At 40.8% G+C, this 25,051-nt stretch overlaps 2 protein-coding genes and 2 non-coding genes across 4 annotated transcripts; all 4 read left to right on the forward strand.

The window, feature by feature from the left end:
• The first annotated feature begins 315 nt into the window (after positions 1-315).
• cited1 (Cbp/p300-interacting transactivator, with Glu/Asp-rich carboxy-terminal domain, 1) lies at positions 316-11,388 on the forward strand. The gene is made up of 2 exons (XM_030431775.1): positions 316-576; positions 5,878-11,388. The coding sequence occupies exon 2, from the start codon at positions 5,891-5,893 to the stop codon at positions 6,464-6,466; it is 576 nt and encodes a 191-aa protein (XP_030287635.1). The 5' UTR covers positions 316-576; positions 5,878-5,890; the 3' UTR covers positions 6,467-11,388.
• A 4,412-nt stretch (positions 11,389-15,800) lies between these two features.
• Positions 15,801-23,614, forward strand: rps4x (ribosomal protein S4 X-linked). Its single transcript, XM_030431772.1, has 7 exons — positions 15,801-15,880; positions 16,470-16,547; positions 17,919-18,099; positions 20,014-20,111; positions 20,610-20,781; positions 20,869-21,026; positions 23,456-23,614. Exons 1-7 carry the CDS (start codon positions 15,878-15,880, stop codon positions 23,555-23,557), a joined length of 792 nt encoding a protein of 263 aa, XP_030287632.1. The 5' UTR covers positions 15,801-15,877; the 3' UTR covers positions 23,558-23,614.
• LOC115590674 (small nucleolar RNA SNORD61) lies at positions 18,267-18,341 on the forward strand. Its single transcript, XR_003985824.1, has one exon. It is a non-coding gene; the product is annotated as a small nucleolar RNA SNORD61 (small nucleolar RNA).
• Positions 21,174-21,245, forward strand: LOC115590673 (small nucleolar RNA SNORD61). The gene has a single exon (XR_003985823.1). It is a non-coding gene; the product is annotated as a small nucleolar RNA SNORD61 (small nucleolar RNA).
• Positions 23,615-25,051: the final 1,437 nt, after the last annotated feature.

The raw sequence follows: 25,051 nt of genomic DNA on the forward strand, positions 1-25,051 counted from the left end.
ATCGTATAAAAAGTCATGTATTTTTGAATTTTGTCAAATATATTATATTAAAAAAAAAAAAATTTAGCAAAACACTTTATCATCATCAGTGGTTAGATATTTAAAATGCTACTTTATTAATAATTTGTTCTACATCCATCCAAGTTTGCCTTCATCTAGTCGTCTCCGCCCACATGTGTTCACATCAACCAGTAAGATCGATCCATTCCACCCAGATCCAGATCCTTTGAAAAAAGTCCAGCTCCTGGTTTTTGGATGGCAGCCTGCCTTTACGCACACACACACACAGACACACACACACACACACACACAGACACACACAGAGAGAGAGAGAGAGAGAGAGAGAGAGCGAGCGAGGAACAAAATGCTGTTCCTTCAGTCAGGAGCTCATTGAGGAGCTGACAGACCCTCCAGAGTCTCGACACACTTCATCTCAGCGGACTTCAGCCTCTCTGCAGCGGCTGTAACACCACAACAACAACAAACCTCCCCACGGACTTCATTTTTAAAATCTACTTTCATTCTACTTTTTCTTCATTTTTGTTTTCCTGCTGCAGCACAGTGCTTCTCTCACAGGTTGGTTGTGTTTCTGGTGTTGTGCTCTGACAGGACTTGTTGTCAGTGTGTTTGATGTGCGCCGGTGAAAAGTTTCTCTGTTTATATAACATGTGGAATGAGGTCAAGCTTCTCTGCCCGGAGCTGGAGGAGGTTTCTGACTGCTGAAGCTTGTGTGAGATGAAGGATTCTCTCTCTGAGGTTTCACACCTGATGTTGTCTTCACAGCAGGAAGGACTGACATCATCACAACTGATTTAATTTAGTGTTTAATTGAGAAAAAATGATTTGGTTATTTTTTTTCTTTAGTTTTTTTAGTCGATTCTTACTTCTTTTCACCCCTTAAATCAAAAAACGTGAAACAAGACTGTAATTTTCCTTTTTTTCATGTGTTTTTTTCAGCTAAATTTTACCCAAAACGTTGGCGAGCAGAAGTCAAACCTGTCAGTCGCTCTCCTTTTAAATTGGCTTCTCATTAGCGGCCGTCAATATGGAGTTGGAGGCAATTAAAACAAGTGGTGTGTGCGTCACACTGGGACGGCATATGTTCTGTGTGTGTGTGTGTGTGTGTGTGAAAGCGACACAGACTGACTGACATTTCAATTTGCTCGTCACGCTTTAATTGTGTAATTGAAACCTCTTGTCGGTGTGTGTGTGTGTGTGTGCTGTGTATGATATTCATCTTTAATATGTTGTTAGTGTGTTCTCTCGACATTGTTACAATGTGGTGTGTTTGAAGTGGCTTATTATCAATTTAGGTGAATTTAGTGTGTTTTTTTCTGATATTATTTCACATTTTAAGAGCTGCTCTTCATATATTCAGTCGTATTTGGCGGAGATTTTACCACTTTGAAGGAAAAGTGTTATCCTAGAGATGAAACGTGAGTCGTTATCTCCTCGCCCTCCTGCTGATGGAAAGTCAGGTGAAGTTTCCAGCGTTGAAACGTTCCCCTGAGCAGCCGAAGTAGACGGAAACTTGTTTTGAAACGTAATTCTCCAGAACACCCGAGATCCTAAATTGCCACCTGATAACTGAACTTTCATCTTTTTGGGTGAACTGTTCCTTTAAAGAGGCTACTTGTCCATTGTTTTGTCAGCTGCTGTTCCCAGAATCAATAGCACAATAAAATCATGGCCTTGCACGTTACATTTGTACATTTCATACAAATTATATTCAAATTTCGGAGGTGATGTGATGTCTGAGCTTAGTTTCTAACGCAGGAAGAGGAAGGGGCGACGTGACAGCTGCCAAACTGGATATTTATCACCAAAACATTAAATTATTGACATTTTTTATGTTTGGGGCACCAAAAACAGGTATTTTAAGGCAGCACATGATGTTTTCCCGACACTCACTCAGTGGTTTTTGTGGCTGAACCTAACCAGATCTTAATCACAGCGATGTAACAACAGGAAATGATTCATTGAAACGTGAAATTTAAGAGCATACTCACTCCACGTACAGATTTAATCCATCTGTGGTTTGCAGAAACGAACAATGCAAACGTTTATTCTGGCGATTGGGTCGCTTTCATCGTGTTTCCACAGTGTTATGTAACTTTCTGGATAAAGACAGTCGATTGTTGAGTCTCAGGTGGTCAAACGCTGATGCTGTGGGTTCGGCGCCGAACCCACAGCATCAGCGTTTGACCACCTGAGACTCAACAATCGACTGTCTTTTCTCCTAAATCGCTTTAATTCTTGTTTTTTCTAATAAATGTCAGAAGAAACCGACAAAAAGCAGAACTAACGTCTACATACTGCTTGTTTTGTGTCCGACCAACAGTTTAAAACCCCCAAGAATTCACTTTTACAACCTTATAAAAGTGGAAATAGCGGCGAATCCTCATATTTAAGAAGCTGGAACCAGAGATTTATCTTAAAACGATTAATACATGTATTTGTAGTCAAAATACAAGAGTTTGAAGGGATGTTATTGTTCTTTTTTTCACTGTTCTGTTCCAAAACCACTGATTTCTCAAAAGGCACAGACAGATTCTGGGGATAATCAATCACTGAAGCCATTTTTCAAACAAATAGGGCCATAAAACTGCCACTCCAGCCTCTTCTCAATGTGGGTTGTTGCTTTAATATTTCCAAGACATCCACACAGAGACCAGTTATGTTTCCCTTCGCAAAAGAAACAGTTTTGTCCCTGTTGGAGCTACTAATCTGGCAGCGAGAGCAGACTTTCATTGCTCATAATTAAAATAAATGCAGACCAGTCCGCAGCCAAGACAGCAGTCGAGACTGCTAATGAAATCGTTTACAGGGAAACTGAGCCGAGGCCGATTTCACAATCTCATAAAAAAAAAAAAAAAAAAGTGTTGGAAGAACACAATGAGTCAGGTCAGCTGTGAACAGGAAAAAACATTGGCGCTCCTCCAGTTCTCTCACAGCATCCTTCCTCACTCCGCTGAGCCGTCACGCCGCTTGGCTGCGGACGCTTTGGATGTTTTTCTGACTCGAGTCCGTCCTCGTTTCAGACGCGAGCGGGAGGTTTTGGGTTTGTGTTGTTATGAGCAAGTCTGGAGCCCAAAAAAAAAAAAAAAAAGAAATAATGACACTTTTTCACTTCCTCCTGGCGTTTTAAACGTCTCCTGGGTGCTTTAACATGTCAAATTTAATCAATTAAAACACTGGAATTAACAAGTGGAACATTTAATTTCTGTTGGTGAGGGAATAGCCAGTGTAAACATTTAGACGCCCTGAAGCGAAGTGAGGGCTGTGGTTTTGTCATCCTTTGCTCTTTAAAATCGCTCCCACCACAAAAATGAAACAGCGATACCCATAATTCCTGACGTGTGACATCAGTAAACCCTGAGGTCTGCCGTGATTCAAACCACATGAAACCAAACAGACAGTTCGGATTTCGTTTATAAAGGAACGCTCAGCTGAAGTTCTGTCTTTTGAGGATTCTCGTCAAAAAAAGCTGAAAGACGTACTCGGTGTTGACCGTGTTGCAGACTTTAGAAAAAGATCCTTTGAGGAATTTGAACATGACACAACTTTAATGGTATTATATGATTGAATTGCCTGTGGAGGATTTGTTTAAGTTGATTAGCGCTGCCGGACGGTGGACATGCACATTCTCAAGTGTGAGCAACAGTAGCTAGCGGAATTTGCTAACGGAAACTAACGACCGACTTCCAAAACAAAAAACTCAAGAAAATATATGACGACGGACATTTTTGAGGCATTTTAAGGCAGAATTGTTACATAATATATCATTAAAGGTGCATTTTGTGTAGTTTCTGGCTCATTTTCAACCCAAACTGTCACTTAATGCACCTTTCAAAATGCAAAATTGTAAAATATATGTTTACGTTTCTTTTTTAGCAGATTTTTAAAAAGGCTGTGTGCAGTTTTTTGGGGGGCATTTGTCTGTGCCTCCTGGACTCAATGTGCTGGAAAGCTGTTGTGCAGAGACACCATGTGCAGCCTGGCCCTGACAGTAATCAGTCAATGAATAATGAACACACACACACACACACACACACACACACACACACACACACACGGACCTGCCACTGACAGCTGTTTGGTATCTTTGTGTCTGTGTTAACTCTATCAGTCGAGTGCAGCTGCATGCCTGCCTGTAGCAATTATGTCCTCGCTAAATAAGAGCCAGCACTGAGAGGAGGAGGGGGAGTGTGTGTGTGTGTGTGTGTGTGTGTGTTGAGAGTATCGGCACATATTATTAAGCGATTAGCTTACTCAAAGGATGGCCGCATGATGTGTGTGTGTGTGTATGTTTTCAGGCGCACATGCTGTTTGAACTGTGTGTAATATAAACCAGCTCAGGGACTTTAACATGAGCCTCTATAGGAGTCACACACACACACACACACACACACTCGCCCTTTTTACCTCCACACACATCTTTTCCCAGTGTGTCACGCTTCACACACACACACACACACACACACACTCAGACATATGCTCTGTTCTCAGGGCCCATATGTATTTATCCCGCCATGTGACCCGATCACTCTTTAAGATCCTCAAAGGCTCTGTTGTGTTGTGAACTCCATTCACACACGCAGACCTATAAACACTCACTAACCCCGGCGGTGCCCACAGGCCTTCCCCTCCACCCTCCTGCAGGCTTTTCATGGTTAATTTGCTGCTCAATAGGTCAGGAGGAAAAGCAGACATCAAGCAAAAAACACAGTCTAAAACACACCGAGTCATGCGGCCGTCCAGGCACCAGGCACATCGGCTCGCTGTGTTTCCCAGACAGACCCGACTTCACTGATTTACCGGATCACAAGAACTGGAGTAAAGCTGCTGTCAAGTCAACAGCGCCACTGTTGTTGTGTGTGTGTGTTTTCACGGGCTGCTTCCAACCTGTTTTTCTGTCTGGACAGTGTTCTATGAACCTTGAAATGTGCCACGTAAAACATTCACCCAACAGCTAAGCTAGCAAAGTTTATCATTAGCGGTAGCCTAGCTTTGTTTTTCATCTCAAAACGGTAGAGCTGAAAGTTAAAGACACAGACAAAGATGTGCGTATTTGCAGAGAGTTAGAAGCAGAAACAGATACTAACTTCATGTGCAAGAGGTGATTAGCGTAGCCTAGCATAAAGACAAACAGCTAGCGTTAGCTCATCAAATTGAATATTGTTTCAGTCAAAGAAGTTAAGTTAGCATTAGCTGAGAGCTGTGGGCTAAATCCAAATGTGGTTATTTTCCTTCAGCTGACAAGTAGCTTTGTATTATTCTCTTCTGTTGATTGCTTGTTGAAGACTTTGATCGAGTCTGGACAAATTCATGTAACCAAGTAACCAAACAACAAGGAACATTAAGCAGATATTACACTCCAGTGACTCTGGACAGACAGACAGATTGCCTTTATGTAACATCTACTCAGAGCAGAGACATCCACGTGTGAACACAGGTGCAAACAAACCAAATGAATTGATTCACACCTGTGCGTGATGTTTCCATCTGGAGCTGCTCTCAAAACTGGCAGCACTTAAAACTGACACTCGCTCCACTTTGAAATGTCACACGGAGATGCTAATAACTTCATGCACATAGGAGATATTCAGAGGTTTGTACACTTTACAGAGAGAGAACGATCCCCTAATGGTGTATGATAATGTTTTGCTCACCAAAAACATTTTTATTTCCTGTTGTCTGAAGTCTCTCTGCACGTCTGGTTCACAGTGAACCATCTGAGATTCTTTATCTCGTCTGTAATGACATCTACCCGGCATGATGTCACCAGCCATCAGATTGGGCCTCCGCTGAGCTAACAAGCTTATCTCATGTCCTGGTTTCATGACATTACATAACACCTCCTTTCTCTTCCTTCAGGGTTTTCCTGGTGATGACCTCACTGCTGTTCCCTGGCAACGCCCACGCTGCGATGAAGGACCTCTCCTCCTCCTCCTCTCCTCTCAGCTCCCTGCTCCACTACCCGTCCTCCAAAACCTCCGTCGTGCCGTTCTCCCCGTCCGCCGGTGCCGCCTCCTCCCCCGGGTCACCTCTGACGGCGGCTCCTCTCTCCAAACCTCAGCCCTTCTGCCTCCAGACGGGGCCTCACCTCATCGCCAGCATGCAGCTGCAGAAGCTCAACTCGCACTACCAGAACCTCGCCGGCGCTTCTGCTGGACACCCGGCGCCCGGCGGTGCTCAAAGGGGCTTCGGCACCTCGCCTCTGGGAACTGGGAACCAGCTTCTGGGGCCATCTGGAGGCCTCAGCACAGGTGGGATGGGTGTCGGCATCAGCATGGGGAACCAAAGCTCCGGCACAGGCGGGATTATCGACTTTGACCCCGTGGACGAGGAGGTTCTCATGTCGCTGGTGGTGGAGTTGGGTTTGGACCGAGCTAACGAGCTGCCCGAGCTCTGGCTGGGTCAGAACGAGTTCGACTTCATGGCAGACGTGCCGGCCGGATGCTGATACACGAAAAGACGAACTTTTGAGATGCAGCAGAATCGATCGACGGAGTTTCTCTCTTTCCTCTCGTTGCTCTCTTGTTCGAGGAAACAGAAGAGACACTGAGTGGTAAAGAGAAAGAGATCCTGTTTTTGTTTTGATTTCATTCTCTCCACGACCAAACAGACGGATAACGAGAAAAAGACAGCTTGCTTTTGTTTTTTAACGGAGCTGCGCTCTCGCAGAACGACAGCAAACTGTTTTTTTGTTCCGCTCAATCAGTTCGTTATTTCTGCCCGCGCTGGCTGAAACCGACCCGATGGGAATAAGAGATCTTTTGTTTTCCTTCTTGACTTTTTATGTTTCCTTTCAAGACGAGCATGAGCAGAACAGAAACGAGGAGTCATAGCGATTCTGTCGGTGATTAACACAGGATGGGTCGGAGAAGTTTCAAGCTTCGTTGGAACAAAACAGCAAAGATAACACACCCGTTGGACTTTCGATCAGCGCTTAAGGAAGATGGAAATGGGAAACATGACTTTATGGGAGATTCGTGGAGGATGACAAACACTACGTTTCCTGTTTTCCTAATGGACAATATTAGACTCTGGTCTCACGGGAAAGAGGCTTCTGTCTCTGGGCTTCACAAAGAACTTGATTGTGAGAACTGGTTATCTCAATGTACTTCTTTTCCTTCCTCTCTTTCTTTTTTTTTGTGTTTGAATTAAGTTCAACCAGTCGTATTCATACAACATGTTATTTAAGACAGTGGCTGATACCCATCGGGACTTCGGGACAAGGACTTCTTCTGTAGCGCGTCAATAATCGGTTCCACTTCTCCGAACATATTGAATTAGATCAAAGGACGAGGAGTCTTTCGGAGCATGGGACCTGAATGGAGTAAATTGTTTTCTCGATCCGGAGCCACAGCCTCATTAAAGCGGTCGAGGCCTTTCTGGTCATGTGAGGCGCCGCTACATGTACATGTTTTGTTTTTACTGGCCTGCGTGTCAATGATCCTGGAGAGCACGTCCCTCCCAACACTGAGGATACAAGGTCCCGTCAACATTGTTGAGGACACAACCCGAATGTCAAGAGCAGATAAATTTGCGCTTGTTTTTCCTGTTTTACCACTTCGGTGTTTATGTAAAAACAGTTTGTTAAGTCCTAACAGAAACTTCTCTTTTCTGATAAGGACGCATTGTCTGTTGTTGTCTGTTTGAAGCTACAGTTTGAACACCTTGCGGGGCAGCGTTTGAGCTAAACACACAATCTTGTTCGGTTGATCAGCGCAGACTTTAGGACCGTTTTCATCAGAGCATCAGACTTCAACTGCTACTGCTGCTTTCAGCAAACACATTAGCATCATTAACTACAAGATTCTGTTCATTCTTACTGCTGAAGTGTCTCTTGAAGACAGGGAACACAGGGAGAAGATCTTAAAACAAGCTAGCAGAGCGCTCTCCATCAGCCATTTTGAAGGTCTTCAGTTATTTAGCTTCGAAATACATTCTTGTTTTGCTAACAATCCACATCTGCGACACATTTTAATTTGGCTACTCAGACATTAGCATTAGCTTGAACCAACCACAATGTTTGTTTACAATAACGTCCAGATAGAAACCCCATGTGTCTTGTGTAGCTTACATGCAATACAAGTGTAGTCATCGATTTAATTTAAACAACACTTTAACCAATGTTGGCTAATTAAATAACGCCTAATTTGGCCACAGACTAAAGAAAAAGACCTCTAGAATTTGGGACATGTCCTGGCATGTTTCTGGTGACAAAACTGGGTGTTTTTATCGAGATGTTGGGAAAATTTCCAGTCGTGTTTGTGGTGACAACTATGGCCGTATTTAACAAGACCTCCAGCTGTGTTTGTTGAGACCAAAAAACAGGTATTTTCCTAACCGTAACCAAGTGGTTTTTGTGCCTAGACCTACTAAAGCACTATGTTGTTACAATATAAAACTGAAAACTGGTCCGAAAGGAAAAACATAAAGTTCCGACACATTAGTGGTTTTGCGGAAACTCTTTGTACGTTGCCAACATTTATTCTGGGTTGGGTAAAAACTGAACCATCTCCATCCTCATTGTGGACCAAAACACACAACACAATTACAATAATATTTTTATCATCTGGCTGTTGCAGCACAGTTATCTGCCTTATTTGCATATCCTCTAGTGGACCTTGGTGATGCTGCCAGATGCTGTTGGCGAAGATTTTGGCTCCCAAGTGATCTCACTCTCTCTGTGATTGAGCTCGGGAAAAATGAACATTTATAGTTTGCAGAGTTAACTCTCCAACTACCAAGGTTTGTTTTTGGCTTTCTGGGGGTTTAAGCTGACACCCACCTATAGGAGCTGTACCTGATGGATGCAGGTAGCATGAGGGCGGTGAACTATATCTGTTGTGGTAAGACAAGATGGAGGAGCTCGAACAAAGGCCTTTCACTTCAACCCGGTGTGTCTGTCATCTGGCCATTGTGGGTCTCCTCCTGGACCACACAGTAGAAACAACACACCTGTAAGGCCTATATATACCTGCGGAAACTCACCTGTATGTGCTTTCAGACACACACACACACACACAATGAAACCAAACTACGTGCAGGGCGCACAAAGGCGCACACAGGAGCGCGGGGATGGTGTTACAGCAGGGAAACGGGAGTCGCAGCCATGAAACAGGCACTTGTTCAGTCGCACACACACTTCGCAGGGCAATCGGGGTTGTTTGTGTGTGTGAGAGTCTGAAAATCCTCGTTAATTTATGAGGATATCGACGAGTCAGCTTACACACACACGCGCGCGCGTCATCCCAAAACCAGATTTCGATGTTCATTAGCGTATCCGTTACAGTCAACGAGCAACAATTTCCTTTTTTCTTTCTTCAATGAAACGTGAGAAGCTGCGATTAATGAAATCCAGTTGAAGGACTAATTTGATAGAATTCCCTTCTTCAGGAAGGATTTGTTGGATAATTCGAAACAACCAGTTTACCGACACACAGAAAGAAATAAAGATGCTTCTCATGGCTCCCCAAATCCGACAGACAGACACTCGGATTCTTCTCTTCCTCCGTCTCGCCTCAAAGTGGGTCAAAATAACATTCTTCAGATGGGAGACGGCCTCGCGTTTGTTTCCATCTGCCCGACATTGTTTTAAAGACCTTTCTTGTGTGTGTGTGTGCGCGATGTTTTGTGGTCCGGCCTTAATCTCAGCTGATTGAATGTTATTTTTTTGCTTTGTGAAGCAGAGGGACCTCCTCCCCCGAGAAGTCGCCTACAGTCCAGAGTTTTCATTTCCTCTTCTCCTCGACGCCTGATATTACAGATTAACCTCTTGAACTTAAATACACCTCACAGCTATTTGGTTTCTAATCACAAACACTCAAATCCACGTACAATATTCCCCTAATTCTGGTTTCAGTCTGCTTGGAGAACATCACGCTTAATTATGGCTAAAAAAAAATGGAAAGTTCAGGTGAAATTGGGCTTTTCAGTGATGGATCATAAAGGACCAAACCTTTTGTTTTAATTGTTTTTAGCTCAAACTTCGAATCTTCCCCGACCTGAAAACAGATGATTTCCTTCCTTTACTGCATCCATCTCCAGTTTGTTCAACTGCTCCGTCCAAAAACTAATGCAGTTATGATCCGGAAAGGTTCAGTTGGTACCAAAAAAAGTCGAAAAATCTATAAATTGGTTTTGTTTTCAAGTTCCTGGTTTAATTTCTCTTATTTAACAGGAAATTAAACATCTTTAATATCGAATTTTTTCAACTGTCATCGAGATACGTTTCTTCTTAAACTGTTCATAAACCTTCTTGAAAGTGGGTGGACTGTTATAGTGAATGTTTCCATCCAAAGTACCCAGAACTTCAACTCCCAACAACGATTTTTTCAGGAAATAAGAAGTCTTGCTTCAGCTGTCTTTGTTTCCAACCGTGCAAATTAGGCAAATTTCTCCGCTGACATTTGGAAAACTGATGACTGCTTTTACACGACATCAGCCCGTTTGTCTTCTTCCTTCTTCTATAACCTAACGTTGATGTGATGAAGCATAAAGGACAATAAACAAACTGTGGATTTTTTAAATAGCGGCAAGCTTCCCCAAATTTCCTGTATGTTTGGAAAGTACAGGGACTTTCTGGGGGTTAAAATAATAGTTCCTCCTAAAGTTCCTGCGGTGGAAACATCGTTTCTGACTGCATTAGTTTGAGGTTGGTCTACGTAATAAGCTGCCTGCTGCACAAACGCTTTCTCGCTGTCAAGAGTTAATTAGCTAAGTAGCAGGTTAGCTTAGCACTAAGAGTAAAAACAGGCCTCCCCAGATTTGTTTAAACACCTACAAACTGCACAATTCACTGTTTTAAGGACGGTTTTGGGGAAGTCGCTCCTGTTTTTGCAAAATCCTTTCTTCTTTCTGACACTCGGGGTTTTTCTTCCTTCATGGTGCCTGAAACGGATGAAGCGGATTCACAGTTTTCCTCCTGGCAGCGGTGATTTGTTGCCCTCGGGGGCCTCGAGGTCGTGAAAAATGTTCCAACACATCGTGGCCTGTGAAACCCTTCCGACACAGCCGGTGATATATCTGTTAGAGGTCTCTGTTACAAGGTTGATGAAAACTGTTCGGCCGCTGCTCTGCTGTCAGATCTGCTGCTGGAACTGAAGCAGACTCTGCACTGATTCATCTCTTATCTTCACATTTACTTTTTAGATTAAAGTCTTTTATTTTGTTGCAGTTTCTTTCTTTGGTTGAATGAATATTATTCAAAGATGATTTTTTTTTTTTATTAAAAAAAAGCACTTTTGCTCACCGGCTCTCACTTGTACATCTATATGAATATGTAAATGACTGAAATCATATTGAATAAAAAAAAAAAATGCTTGTATTTTTGTTACGGCGCTGAGTTGGAAGAGAAAATAAAGACATGAAAACTGAGCTGGAGATAATGTTCGTTATTAAAACTTGACTTTTGAAGTTTGAAGACTTTAACCCAAATTATCAGACGCATGTTCCAAGATGATGACGTCGTTACCAGCTGAGGTTTAATATAATTCTGTATTTATACTTACAAACATTGTTAAAGTCTTTTAATCTAAAATTAAAAGTTACAAATTGTAATATATTATGTAACATTATGAGCTCTAGAGTCACATGAGGGTGTCACAGCGCCCAGTAGTCTGTAACTTATGCAACATGTCAGTAATGTTTTAAACAAAGCCTCCCTCTGCTGGTGTGTGATGGTAACTACAACACAGAAAAGGATACAATAAGCACATTACAAACAAGTTCTATGTATTTTCTGCATGCCAAAATTAAATTTACACTATTTTATGACTCCATTAGGACATTTACATGTACGTGAAATCTCCACTTTGCAGAAGAATTACCTAATTTGGCAACAATCAGTGTTATCATGTATGTATATAGCCTATATATAGAAGTATAGTTACATTTCATAGAAGTAGCCTATGTTTTGAATCAAAAGTCTTAAATATTGCATTTTTAAGTATCAAAAAGTGCAAGTAAAAGTATAATATGCATACTTTTACACAAGTGTGCACTGTGAAAAATATGCTGCTTTAGCTCTGGTGCAGAGTGTAATCTGCAAAGTAACTAGTAACTAAAGTTATTATGAAAAGTAGTGGAGTAAAAAATACAAAATTTGCCTCTTTAATGTGTAGTGGAATTGAAAAGCAGCAAAAAATGGAAAACTACTCAAGTAAAGTATCTCAAAAGTGTGCCTCAGCACACTACTTGAGTAAATGTACTTAGTTACTTTCCATCACTGGCAATAACCAGTTACTGAAAGTAACTAAATACAAATAGTCTGTAAGGCACATTTTCCAGGTACTTGTACTCACACTTGAGTATTCAATCACTTTATACGTTGTTATTTTTCATATTGTACTTTTTACTCCTTTACATTTAGATACATTTAGTTACAAGTTACTCTGCAGATTCAGATTATTGATTATAATCGACACACGCATCAATGTAATATTAAATGTATCTAAGTTAACCTCTTGTGTACCATCATTACAGGATGTGACCGTGGCTGTAAATACTGATAAATAGTGTCATTTAAAAAAGGAAACGTTTGAACTTTCACAGATCCTGGAGTTCAGAACACCAGGTGGACAAAATAATAGAAACACCTCTCGTTGTTGGACTGTGTCCACTTAAGGATCTTAATCCTTAACTTAATCTTATTTATTCCTTCCTTTTCTTCTATTTTCTTTTCTCTTTTCTTTCTTCTCTTTTTATTTCCTTTTTCATTTCTTTTTTTCTTTTTTTCCTTTCCTTTCTTTGTTTCTTTCTTTTATTTACTTACCTTTATTCTTTCTTTTCTTTTCTTTATTCTTTCTTTTATTTCATTTTTTCTTTTGTCTTTTCCTTTCTTTGTTTCTTTCTTTTCTTTTATTTGCTTTTCTTTATTCTTCCTTTTCTTTACTTTTCTTTATTCTTCTTTTATTTCTTTTTCTCTTTTTTCTTTTCCTATTCTTTTCTTGACTTTTCTTATTCTTTCTTTTATTTCTTTATTCTTTCTTTTATTTATTTTTCTTTTTTCTTTTCCCTTCTTTCTTTATTTTCTTATTCTTTTCTTGACTTTTCTTATTCTTTCTTTTCTTTCTTTATTCTTTATTTTATTTTATTGTAATTTTTCTTTTCTAATCTTGTCTTCATTCTTTTCTTTTCTAATCTTTTCTTTATTCTTATTTATGTAATTATTTATTTATTCTTTTCCTTTCTTCTCTTTCAGTTTGACTATCAGCTCAAATTCTTATCTCCAGTCTCAGACTTGCATGAGAAGTTGGTTCAGTGCTTCCATCTAGCGGTGACGGCAGTATCACACCATGTATGACTGACTACAGGAACAGTGAGGGTCTGCGTAAAGAGAGCAAAAGAAAATAAAGCATGAACTTTAGAACACACGTTTATGAGAACGGTGAACTAAATAAAAAAGGTCTCGATCAGCAAACTTCTTCCCTTTGAGCTTCATGTTTCTCCTGTGAAAACAGCAATAAATCTCTGCAGACTTCTTGGTTCAAAGACAGTTAGATCCTTCAAAGAGCAGATAATTCAGGAGGTTATAGCAACACTAACAAGCAAAAACAGACAGAGATGCTAATAATTAAGGACGACCATAAATCATGACCTGTTTTTGGGCGCACAGCGAAGAATTAAAGGGGTGTAACCGTCTGAAAATAAGAAGCGTTCCAGCCGACTCATTTCATTTCTACCATCAGCTGGACTTCATTAGCCTCTACTACATCTGAACCAAACAATCCTGCAGCCTCTCGACAGCCGGCCAGTCCAAACAGACGTCACCTCCTCGGCTTTTGTAACGCGACTCCAGGAATCTGCCTTTAATCCTTGAAAAACTTCCTGGGGTTCCAGGACTGAGTGATCAGTGTTTTTCAAGGAAGTGGGTCAGGAAATTAAAGTTGGGAACGCTTTAGATTGGAGCTCTGGCTGCAGGGGCCTCGTATCTTTAGTATACGTCTGAATGAAATGTAGGTTGTTGGGGTTGATTCAGCTGGATGTGAGGAAGGAAAAATAAGAAATAAAGTAGGTCGGTGGAGATAAACGTGTGAATTTTTGCACGCTGGAGCCTTTTTTATTAGGTATAAATAGAGTCCAGGTTTGTTTGCAGCTTTGGGATTAGCTCCTGCAGCCCGGAGGGGGGAAGCAGAGACGCCTTTAAAAAAGAAGAGAGGCGGCATCAGCTGGTATCATTTGGCAGAGGAAGACAAAAAACCCAGGAGGAGTTTTATCTCCCAAAGTGTAAACAGGACTGGGCTGGCATTTCCTGACCGGGACCGAGAAACATGGAGAGAAGTGGAGGCACCACCAGCAGCAGCAGCAGGGAAACATGGAGGATGATCATATAGATCACATTTGTGCAAACATATGTTGGTTTATTTCAATCCACAAGCATCAAATGAAGAAAAAAAAAGTATTTTAAATAACAATAAGGCACCTCCAGGGATATATATATATATATATATATATATATATATATATATATATATATATATATATATATATATATATGAAAGGTATTTACATCAGTGGAGCTGAGGTGGAGCAGTTTTTGGAAGCTGTCACGACAGGAAAGCTAAATTCCTGAGCAACGTTCTTGTCAACAAAGAAACGCTCAAAAACGTTCATTTTGACAGGGCCGATAATCGCTGAGGAGATAATATCAGAGACAGCAAATAGATTGAATTGGACTCGAATTCCGACAGAAGAAGAAGAAGAAGAAAAGGAGCAAATATGGCCAATTTTGACTCATTAAAACTCATTAAACCTACGTCGTTGCTGACATGAACTCACTGACACTTTATAATAACCGTGATTGATAAATAGTAAGTTCATTGTTAATTAGATTTGGTGAAGTCATTTCACTGTTAATAAACAATGACATGCTTCATGAATCAATTGTAAAGGTCAAAAAGTTGACTTGGAACTCTTTTAGAGGCCATTAAAATGATGTTTATGGATGAACTACACAGTATTAATTAACCATTTACATTGTTATAAAGTATTATGAACACCAGCAACACAAAGAGCACTTGCTAAAAAATAGTTACAAAGCATTTCAACTATTAACTACAGTCTAATTCACTATACTTGAAATGTGTTTAATTACATAGAAATGTTTAGTTTAATGCTATGACAGATATTAGAAAGTGTTACTATATTTATATATCTATAATGTACACTCACAACAAAACACTGTTACTGTTACTGAAAAGGGAAATAAACCTCAACACACTAGAAGAAAAAAGAAAAACAGACAGAAACAGGATACAAATAAGTAGAAATTAAACATTTAAATAAAGGATAACAGACTTGTGGTATATTACTCTTGACCAGTGTGAATAAATGGAATGTAGACTATACTGTGCGTACATTTGGGTTACGATATATCAATATCATACATCCAACTTAACTTTGAAGACAATTAAAACATATTTACAGCAGTGGTGAATGAAGTATTTACACCATTTACTTTAATAAAACTAACAATACTACAGGATACAAATACTGCAGTAACCTGCAATTACAAATCCTGTATTCAAAAGCTTTTTATTAAAAAAAAAAGAAAGAAAAGAAAGTAGTTCTTCTTATTAAAGCTGTCAAATAAATAAGCTACTGGAATAAAAATATACAAGTGGAAGTATAAAGTAATCTGGCATAAATACACAGAAATACTCAATACAATTACCTCAAAATATAAATATTTATATGTAGTTATAATCCAGCACAGTTTAACAGCGTAAAACATCAATATCGACTGATTCTGTGAAGCTTTATTTGAATCGCGACTTTCCTCCCGTTTGTCCCTCCCAGTCTGCCGTCCTCGGCCTTATCATTCAATACCGGAAGAAGTGAGGTCCTTTTCCCCGCAGACTCCAACATGGTGAGCAGGTTTCCCTCACGATTCCTCTCTGAAATAATCACTAAACATCACTTTCTGCCGTCGTACTACCACAAACATATGTGTCCTAGCTTAAAATCCTACATCTTATAAAATGGTAGATGTCTAAATTGTAACCGAAAGCAGCGATTGTTGCTCTTTATTGATGATTTGAAACGACCTAACCCCACTTTGGGTTTTTTCCTCTTACCCGGGGCTCGTTAGCCTAGCGGTGGCTAACAAGCGTTAGCTTGCTAAATAAACGGAATACGACTCGTTGTCAGTGGAGACGTTTTTTTTATGTCAGACGATTTTTCTTTATAATGTGTTCAAGCTTAATGTAAAAGTGTAAATGTGGGATTTACAACGTTTTTTGTTAGACGTGTGCTAATGTTAGCCTAGCTAGGCCGCAGCCGGTTGTGCTAGTCGGCATTCCCTCCTGCTGCACGTTAGCAGAAGATGCTAACTCTGCTCATTGATTATACTCGTATACGTTCGGAGTTTCCCACCTCGCAGATATTCACTTGTGGTTCTTAATATCTACCGGTTGTTCGTCCCGTTGTTTGACCGTCATAATGCTCCTTTTATTCAGGCAAGAGGACCGAAGAAGCACCTGAAGCGCGTCGCAGCGCCAAAGCACTGGATGCTTGACAAGCTCACCGGAGTGTTCGTAAGTAACACTACTGTCCATTATATTAATGTTAAACAGTGTTATTGTTCTATATTAACTTACCTTTATTGTGTAATATTAATAAGGTTAGGTAGTGTGTTTGGAGCTCATTATATACACTCTCATGGATGGTGTACAGCTGGCAGAAGTGGTTCACTCATGCTTTAACATATTACACATGGATGCTTCATAGCTACTTTCATTAAATTGAGGCTAATAAACTGAAGGTTGAATACTTAAGTGTTATAAACTGTAAACGGAACAGTGTACGTTTTGGTTTGTCAGCAGCTATCATGGATTTATCCTCAAGATAAAACAAGTTTCTCACTTTAGTGCTGAGGTGCCAAAGTGGAAATTTAATAAATACAAAACTGATAGAAATTCACATGAACACATTTATAGATCTGGTACAACCCACTACATCGTACTGTATCTGTAGACTGCTGTGTTAATTTTGAATGTGTGCATCTGTAGGACTTTATGTACATGTAATGTTCAGCAGACTGAAGTTTTCACTCAGCTGTCAGGGACACCTTTTTTGTAAATACTGTCTAAACACAGCGTAATCTTGGTTTTTCAGTTATTTTGGGGGATTTATCCTCCAGTCACATTCAGGGATCACTAATTTGGGTTTATTTTGAATATTTGATTGGTGTAAACTGGCACTAATTTGCTTAATAATGAGAACTGAAGTAGAAATTCACTTAACTGCACTTGAAGATGCACTGTGGTCATGCAACGAGTGTAAAATCTATGAAATTAGAAGTGGAATGCATCTGTTTGACAGGACAGTAGAGCTGCTTTTAACTCTACAACTTTGGCTCTTTTTTATCTCTATCTTCAACACCAGCTGAGAAACTTTCTGACAGTGTTTTACTGTAATCCTTTATTATTATACAACAAAAACATGTTTGAATTGTTTCTTTTGGGCTGCAGGATATGGTCTAAATATGATATTTCAAGTATATCAACAGATTTTGAGATGGTGATATGAATGAGGATTTGTGGGAATCACTAGAACAACTTTATCAATGACAAAAAACTTTTTAAATGATTTTTTATCTGTTGGGTGCAGTAACAATCATGTTTTCTTGCATCCGAAAGACAACAATGTATGGGACAGGATGTCTCTGCTGCCCTACAGAACTTAATCATATTGCTGTTTTGTCGAACACTATGCTTTTATACAATAAAATAGATGCTGCATAGTTGCATTAAAATTAAATGTGCAGCCCTGGATGGAGTGAAGCTTAAAACCTGTTAGATTAATGAAGAAAGACTGGATATTGGCTCCTAAAGGTATTAACTAATGGCTGTAATGACACAAATTTAATCTGAGGACCTAAAATAATCAGACTTGTTCTTCCTCAGGCTCCTCGTCCTTCCACCGGTCCCCACAAGCTGAGGGAGTGCCTGCCCCTCATCATCTTCCTGAGGAATCGCCTCAAGTACGCCCTGACTGGGGATGAGGTGAAGAAGATCTGCATGCAGAGGTTCATCAAGATCGACGGCAAGGTCCGCACCGATGTCACCTACCCCGCTGGATTCATGGGTGAGCTCACTTGTTGTTCGAGCGTTTAGTGTAGCGCAGATCTGCTGTGGGAGGTTTTCCAGTGTTTAGTAAAAGATAATCCGTAAATTCTGCATAATAGGGCTTTTATGTGTTGGCTACCTAACTGTTGCTGATGTGGAGCATTTAACTTTATAAATAATACAGGAGCAATGATGACTACTTGGTTTTGATCAGGAATGAGATGAAACTACACAACCAATCCTCTAAGAAGTTCTGAGCTCCATCTTTAACTCTTAGACGTTTCTGACTGCAAGTATCAGTTTCTGTGTTGGGAAGAGCTCCACGGAGCCGTCGCAAAAATATCTTTTATTCCCTGAAGTGTGACTTTGAGATGAGACTTTATTTACTGTCGCTCGGCTTCTGCCGAGATGTTTTCTCAGATAAAAGTGTCTCTTCAGAGTTTAGAAACTGTCAGTGTTGAGCAGTTGAAGACAACAGCTGTCACTTTCACGGGAGTTTCTCTGTTAGATGTCTGTTTCTTTCGTCTTGGATATCAAACCTGACGCTAAAAGCTGGTTGTCAGACAGGACGAGCCTTCACATGTTCAGTCACTTTGGGTTTTTTGTGGTTGAATATTGGACTTGGCTGAGATGGATAGCAGCCAGTTATTTGTGTACAAGCTTTGATATTGATTGGCCTGAGTGAGTGTTGGGATAAACTGACAACTGTAAGTCCACTTGGATGTATTAGAGACTGGAAGAGAATGAAAATGAAACGAACGCCTCCATTGTTGAGCCATCTCCGTCGTCAGTGCTGTCACGTACAAGTTTAAGAGAATTAAAGTCGTATGTGATGGCAAATGTGTATTGAACACGATACCTCATCACTTTATACTCACCTAAACTTTCTGTAGTCATGTTGTTTTCCCCACTTTCACTTTTTCTGCAATGACAGGAATCGTATTGCAGAATGGACAGCAGGTTCTTCATCAGAGCAGCTGATGTTTGTGTCTGAACTCGGTCACGCCTCCTCTCAAACCTGTCACCCTGTCAGTTTTTTTTCTTTCCACCTTGACGCTGGCCAACAGCCTCACATGGAGGTGTGCAGTTTTAATTTCCAAATCCAGGGGAAGCTTTCACAGCATGACGACAGCAGCCTGTTTTATAAACTCTGAACAGTCGACACTCTGATGCTGCTTCAGATGAATATGAAGTACTTGATGCCTTATTTAACGTTGTATTTTAGGAAGCATAAATTACTCAGGCTGGCTTTTTGGATTCAAATGTTTCCACTGCTTTTCATTAGATTGTGCTGACGGTGTCATACGTAGAGTTTTGTCGTCCTTTGGAGAGGTCAGACTGTAAGAGTTCATGTCACATGAAGCTCTGAAGTTTGTTCATATCTGGATTTACATGCGAGTGTCTAAAAGATTGTCGAACGAGCTTGCTGGTACCTGAACATGAGTGTAGAGACGGTCCTGTTAGAAAGCCACATGTTCATCTTCAAATGTGACTGATGATGCACTTGGTTTTCTCTGATTTGTGGTTGGTAATAAAGATTTGGAGTGGATCAGAAGTTGTCAATTAATCTCCTCTATGACGGTAAACTGAATATTTTAGGATTGTGGACAAAACAAGACATTTCAGGATGCTGTCTTGGGATTTGGGGAACACTGATGGACATTTTTGACCATTTTCCGACAATTTATAGAACGAACAACTGATCCGCTGAATCAAGGAAATGATTGTCATATTAATCTACAATTTAACATAAGCGTGAGTTGCAGCCCAAACATCTAGATTGACATGAAGAGTTTGCAAAGATGAGAAAAGATTTCAGTGCCTTTATTGGCAGACCAGGACATTTGACTGTCTTGTGTATACAATAGAGGTTTGTACTACTTTGTACAAGTTTGATTTGGACGCTAAGACTTCTTCCTGTTCGTTTCCCCAGATGTGATCAGCATCGAGAAGACCGGTGAGCACTTCCGTCTGATCTACGATGTGAAGGGACGTTTCACCGTCCACCGCATCACCGGCGAGGAGGCCAAGGTAAGAACAGAAACATGACTATCCTTCATCCTTACGTCTGAGAGATGAGTTTGATTTATGTTAACGCCTTAACTATCAAGTACCACCAGTACAACTAGAAGACTCTATCCTCTTCCAAGAAATTGGAGATGGGATAACCAACATTGTCAGTTAGAGGAGGTGGTTGTTACTTGGGAGTTGAAGTTTGTTAACTGGCTCAGATTTGAGCTTTGGCAGAGTCGTTGCTGATTTACCGGGTGTGAGACGAGCTTTAAGGATTTCCTTTTGTGTCTTGCCAAATTTGAAGATCAGCTATGGCAGCTGAACTGGTCTAATCTCCATAATCTTGGTCAAATCTGGTTTAAAATCCTCAACTGTGAGAAGAATTACCACAGCAGACAGAGATGGAGCTGATGGAGGTCGACATACAGTTGAAATCCTCAAATGTCAGACTCGGACTATCTGTTAATTAGTCTGTAACCTTGTCTGTTTCCTAACCGGCCTCCTCTCCGTCTGCAGTACAAGCTGTGCAAGGTGAAGAAGCTCATGGTCGGCACCAAGGGGATCCCCCACCTGGTGACCCATGACGCCCGCACCATCCGCTACCCAGACCCCCTCATCAAGGTCAACGACACGGTCCGCATCGACCTGGACACCGGCAAGATTACAGACTTCATCAAGTTTGATACTGGTAGGTTTGTATGTCGCTGCTCGAGCTTCACTTCTGTCGTGTGTTTTGATAGTTTAAATGAGTTTTCCCTCCGTCTGCTCTCTGCAGGTAACCTGTGCATGGTGACCGGCGGTGCTAACTTGGGGCGTATCGGTGTGATCACCAACAGGGAGCGTCACCCTGGCTCTTTCGACGTGGTGCACGTGAAGGATAGCACAGGCAACAGCTTCGCTACCAGGCTCTCCAACATCTTCGTCATTGGCAAGGTGAGGACGAGGAGAGATATCCAGTTATATAACCTCCTCTCTCATGTTGGACACTCACAGAAGACGTGTCAGGATCGGTATTTAAATTGATCTCTAAGCAGAATATATAATTGTCTCAGTTGGGACAGAATTTAGTCGACTTCTGGAGCAATGATGACGTTTTTGGTTTTGATCAGCAATGAAAATACACCACCAATTCCTCTAAGAAGTTCTGAGCTCCTTCACAAGAAAATCTTGTAAAAAATATTCTTAAACCACTTTCTTTCAAGCGCATGTTAATTTTCCCTTCAGTTTGAACCTCCTGAGGGCCCTGCAAGTTAATTAAAGCATTTCATTTGTTTTACAATGTTGGTAGCCCTGTAGAAGTTCAGCCAAATGAGAAATAAAAGCTGTCTGCTTCAGTCTATGAAGGATGTTTTTATAGTGAATACTGTCCAAGCATGCAGTGAGAAACAAGACAAGGTTAAACTGTTAATCAATCGAGAGAAAACAAAGTGTTTTGAAAACATTTTCAAGCATAAATGCCCCAAAAATTGCTGGTTCCAGCATCTTAAATGGGAGAATTTGCTTCTTTTCTTTGAGAGGTATGACAATAAATGAAGAGTCTTTGGGTTTTGGACAAAAGAAGCAAATTGAAGACGTCACTTGGAGCTTTTGGGAATTTTTATAGACTAAACATTGAATCGATAAATCATGAAAATGATGTGCAGTGTAATTGATAATGACAATAATTAATAGTTGCAGCCTTGTAATGAAATATTCCATAAAAACAAGACATTAAGTGCTGGATTAATCTCCGAGAAGTGCTCCTGATGTACGGGAAGGCAACTAATGTCCACAAAAAGGAGATTAAAATGGCAAAAAATGACGCGCGGTACACTGGATTATGAAAAGTGTTGGTTGGCTGGCTGCGTATGTGTCCTCCTTGGGGTAAACAAAAAACATACTATATTAAAGTTTGTGGCGCTAAATGTAAAGCTAGTAACCTTAAGGACCTCGACGTGACATCTGTCCTGCATCCAGGCTGAGTTCTGATCCTGGTGAAGGCTAACTGACAGAAATGGGTAGAGATTCAGCGACATACTGCGTTAGACTTAATAAACGCTGTCCTATTAAATGATTAGAGGACCTGACCTGAGCAGCGTTGGCAGTAAAAACTCTTCTCTTTGCAGCTTGACATTTATGTGGTTGTGGATGTGACTGGAGCTGTCGGCAGCTCGGTCGTCTTTCTGCCGCCTGACATTTATTCAACGGCCTCCACCCCGCCGTCCGTCGTCACCTCGAGCTGCAGCGTTGACCCAAAGATAAATGTTGGCGCGGTTGAGCGATGAGCATCTGTTGGCCACAACGCTTCACAAAGCTTGTCCTGTCATCACTCTTATAGTTCTGGCAGCACTTAATTATTTTTCAGACTAACAACATTCCAGTTATTGCAGCATCGAAACGAGTGTGGTTCTGATTTCCTCCATTGTGAGTTCCTTTGACCCCTGACAGCCGGGTGTCATAGGTTGGAGGGATTTTATTTATTTTTGAGCCAGCCAAGAACGCTTTATCGCTTTCTTCTTGGCTGCAGTCAGTATTTCTGTTTTCTGCTCCGGGGGATGTCCAACAATCAGTGCCTGGGTCGTTGAAGGCCAATTATCTTATCAACCAACTTAAATCTTGAGAATTATTTACAGCAGTTTTCAAAATAAATGGACTCGCAAGCAGTAAAACACTATTTAGATTCATTTACGCCCAAATGATCAATTTTCTGATTTAAAACCTGCAAAAACCATCAAAAATTCACTTTTTCAAACCAATATAATTTCATCACTTGAGCAGCGTTTTCTACAGGTGCTGGAAATCCTTATAAATGCTTCTTTAATTACAATGTGGTGTTTTCAAGATTTTGAAAAGAGGTTTTTTATTTGGAATAACATTCTTGAAACTCCTTGAAATTGTAATTCCATTACCTTAATAGTAACTCCGAGCTTTCCCCTTTTTAAATGTCTCATAAAACTCTCGCTAAAACATAATTTTGGTTGTTTACATGGATGTAAAAATACATACAGGTGCCTAAAAAGTTTGGAAATTCACCTAAAATGCTTAAACATGTGCTTGAGTTTGCAAGAAAGGATGCAGGGACGAGTTAATAAACTCCACAACTCGCATACAAATAGTTGCCCATTTTCTGCATGTTGTTTTGAATAAGTTAAGATTTAATTAGGCTGTTTTTATCTCGTCTTCATTGTAAAATGTATAAATGGGGAAGATGTACTGAAGTTTAATGGATGTAAGTGATTTTGGTCATTTCACCTGATTGTAAAAACCTTTTAGTGAAGTAACGAATCACAAAAACACACCATGTCCCAGTCATCACCTGTGATAACAGCTTCCTTTTGATCAACACTAATTAATAACTTGCCTTCTCCATCCTCCGTCTCCAGGGCAACAAGCCGTGGGTGTCCCTGCCCAGAGGAAAGGGAATCCGTCTGACCATCGCCGAGGAGAGAGACAAGAGGCTCGCCGCCAAGCAGGGCAGCAGCTAAACTGGCCACACAGACAGCTGACCGCTGGTTTTCAAATAAACTGTTATTTACAAAACACTTGGTGGCTCGTTGTGGTTTTTCTTTTTACTGCTGGTTTGGTAACGAGGCTTCCTGCACACAGAGCTGGAGGTTCATGGGATCTCCACAATCCGGGAGAAGTTGTGATTCCTGTGTTGACTTTAAACATGATGGGTGCATTCCAATTAGTTGAGACAGTTGATTGCTCACTGGGAAAACCTCACGAGTTACAGCAGCTCAGGAGTCAAAAGCACAGCAGGAAGAGTGATGAAGGAGTTAAATCAGACAAATGGTAAAACTATACGTGCTCTATTCAACTTTAACATACAAATATGTTGCGTGAAGCATGAAAATATGAGTGAAAATCAATTTATTTGGGCAAGTTAAAGTTGTAGTGTCTTGTGCACATCTTTGAATGCATCCTTGATTGGATTAGTGTCGCTTGCATTCAAATTTGATGAGAAGTGTTGAAGCAGTGAGGTTACAATGTCACGAAACTTTTACTTTGAAAACAGGAAGTGATCTCAAGGAAGCTGAAGGTGGTTTTATTTAGTGGTTTGTTGGTTTAAATCAACATCCCAAAGTCCCCAATTCATTTATTTAATCTTTTAAATGTCATTTCACTCACTTTAAAAAAAAATTCAGCAGTTTTTGCCTGATAACAATAAAAGTCACATTTTTTTAGGTGAAATGTCTCTTTAATTCCTCCTTTTCATTGGTAACTATCACTAAGCATCTATTCTTCTACCCAACAATCCTTCAATCCTTCACCTGCAGGCGGTCCATCCTCCGTCCGACTAATCCCTCCATCCTCTCCTCTTGTTTCCATCCCATCTGTTTAGTCTCCTAATCCCTCTGCTCCCTCCTTTCCTTCTTCCTGTCTCATTCCTCAGTTTCATCTTTCCTTGATCCTGCTTTCTTTCATCCATCCTGACCTCCTTCCTTACATCCTCCTCTTTTCTGAGTTTTTCCTGCCTTGCATCCTTCGCCCTCCCTCTATTCCCTTCCGTCACCTTCTCTCTCTGCTTCCACCTGGTCATCCTTCCTTCCCTCCTCCTCTCCCAACCTTCCTTCCTTTCTTTCCTAACCATTTTTCCCTTGATCATCCTTCTTTCAGCCTTCCTTACCTTCTTCCACCTTTCCTTAAATAGTTCCCATCTTTTGTCCTTTGCACCGGTCCCTGCTGTATATTCCTCCCTTTCTCTTTCCCTTTTTCTCAGTCTCTCTCCATTTCCCCCCTGTCATCCTTCCTTCCCTCCCTCTTTCCTCTCCTCCCTCCATTTTTCGTTCCCATCACCTGTAAAGTCACCATCTCTCCATTTCCTCCCATCATCCCTCCTTCCTTCCTCTCATCCCACCATCCTTCTTTGCATCAGTCTGTGCTGTATCTTCCTCTGATCTGTCACCATCTCTCTGGTTCCTACCTGTCATCCTTCCTTCTTTCCTCCCCTCCGTCCTTCCTCTCCTCCCTCCAAC

Source organism: Sparus aurata, chromosome 10 (genome assembly GCF_900880675.1).
Source record: "Sparus aurata chromosome 10, fSpaAur1.1, whole genome shotgun sequence".
Lineage (NCBI taxonomy): Eukaryota > Metazoa > Chordata > Actinopteri > Spariformes > Sparidae > Sparus > Sparus aurata.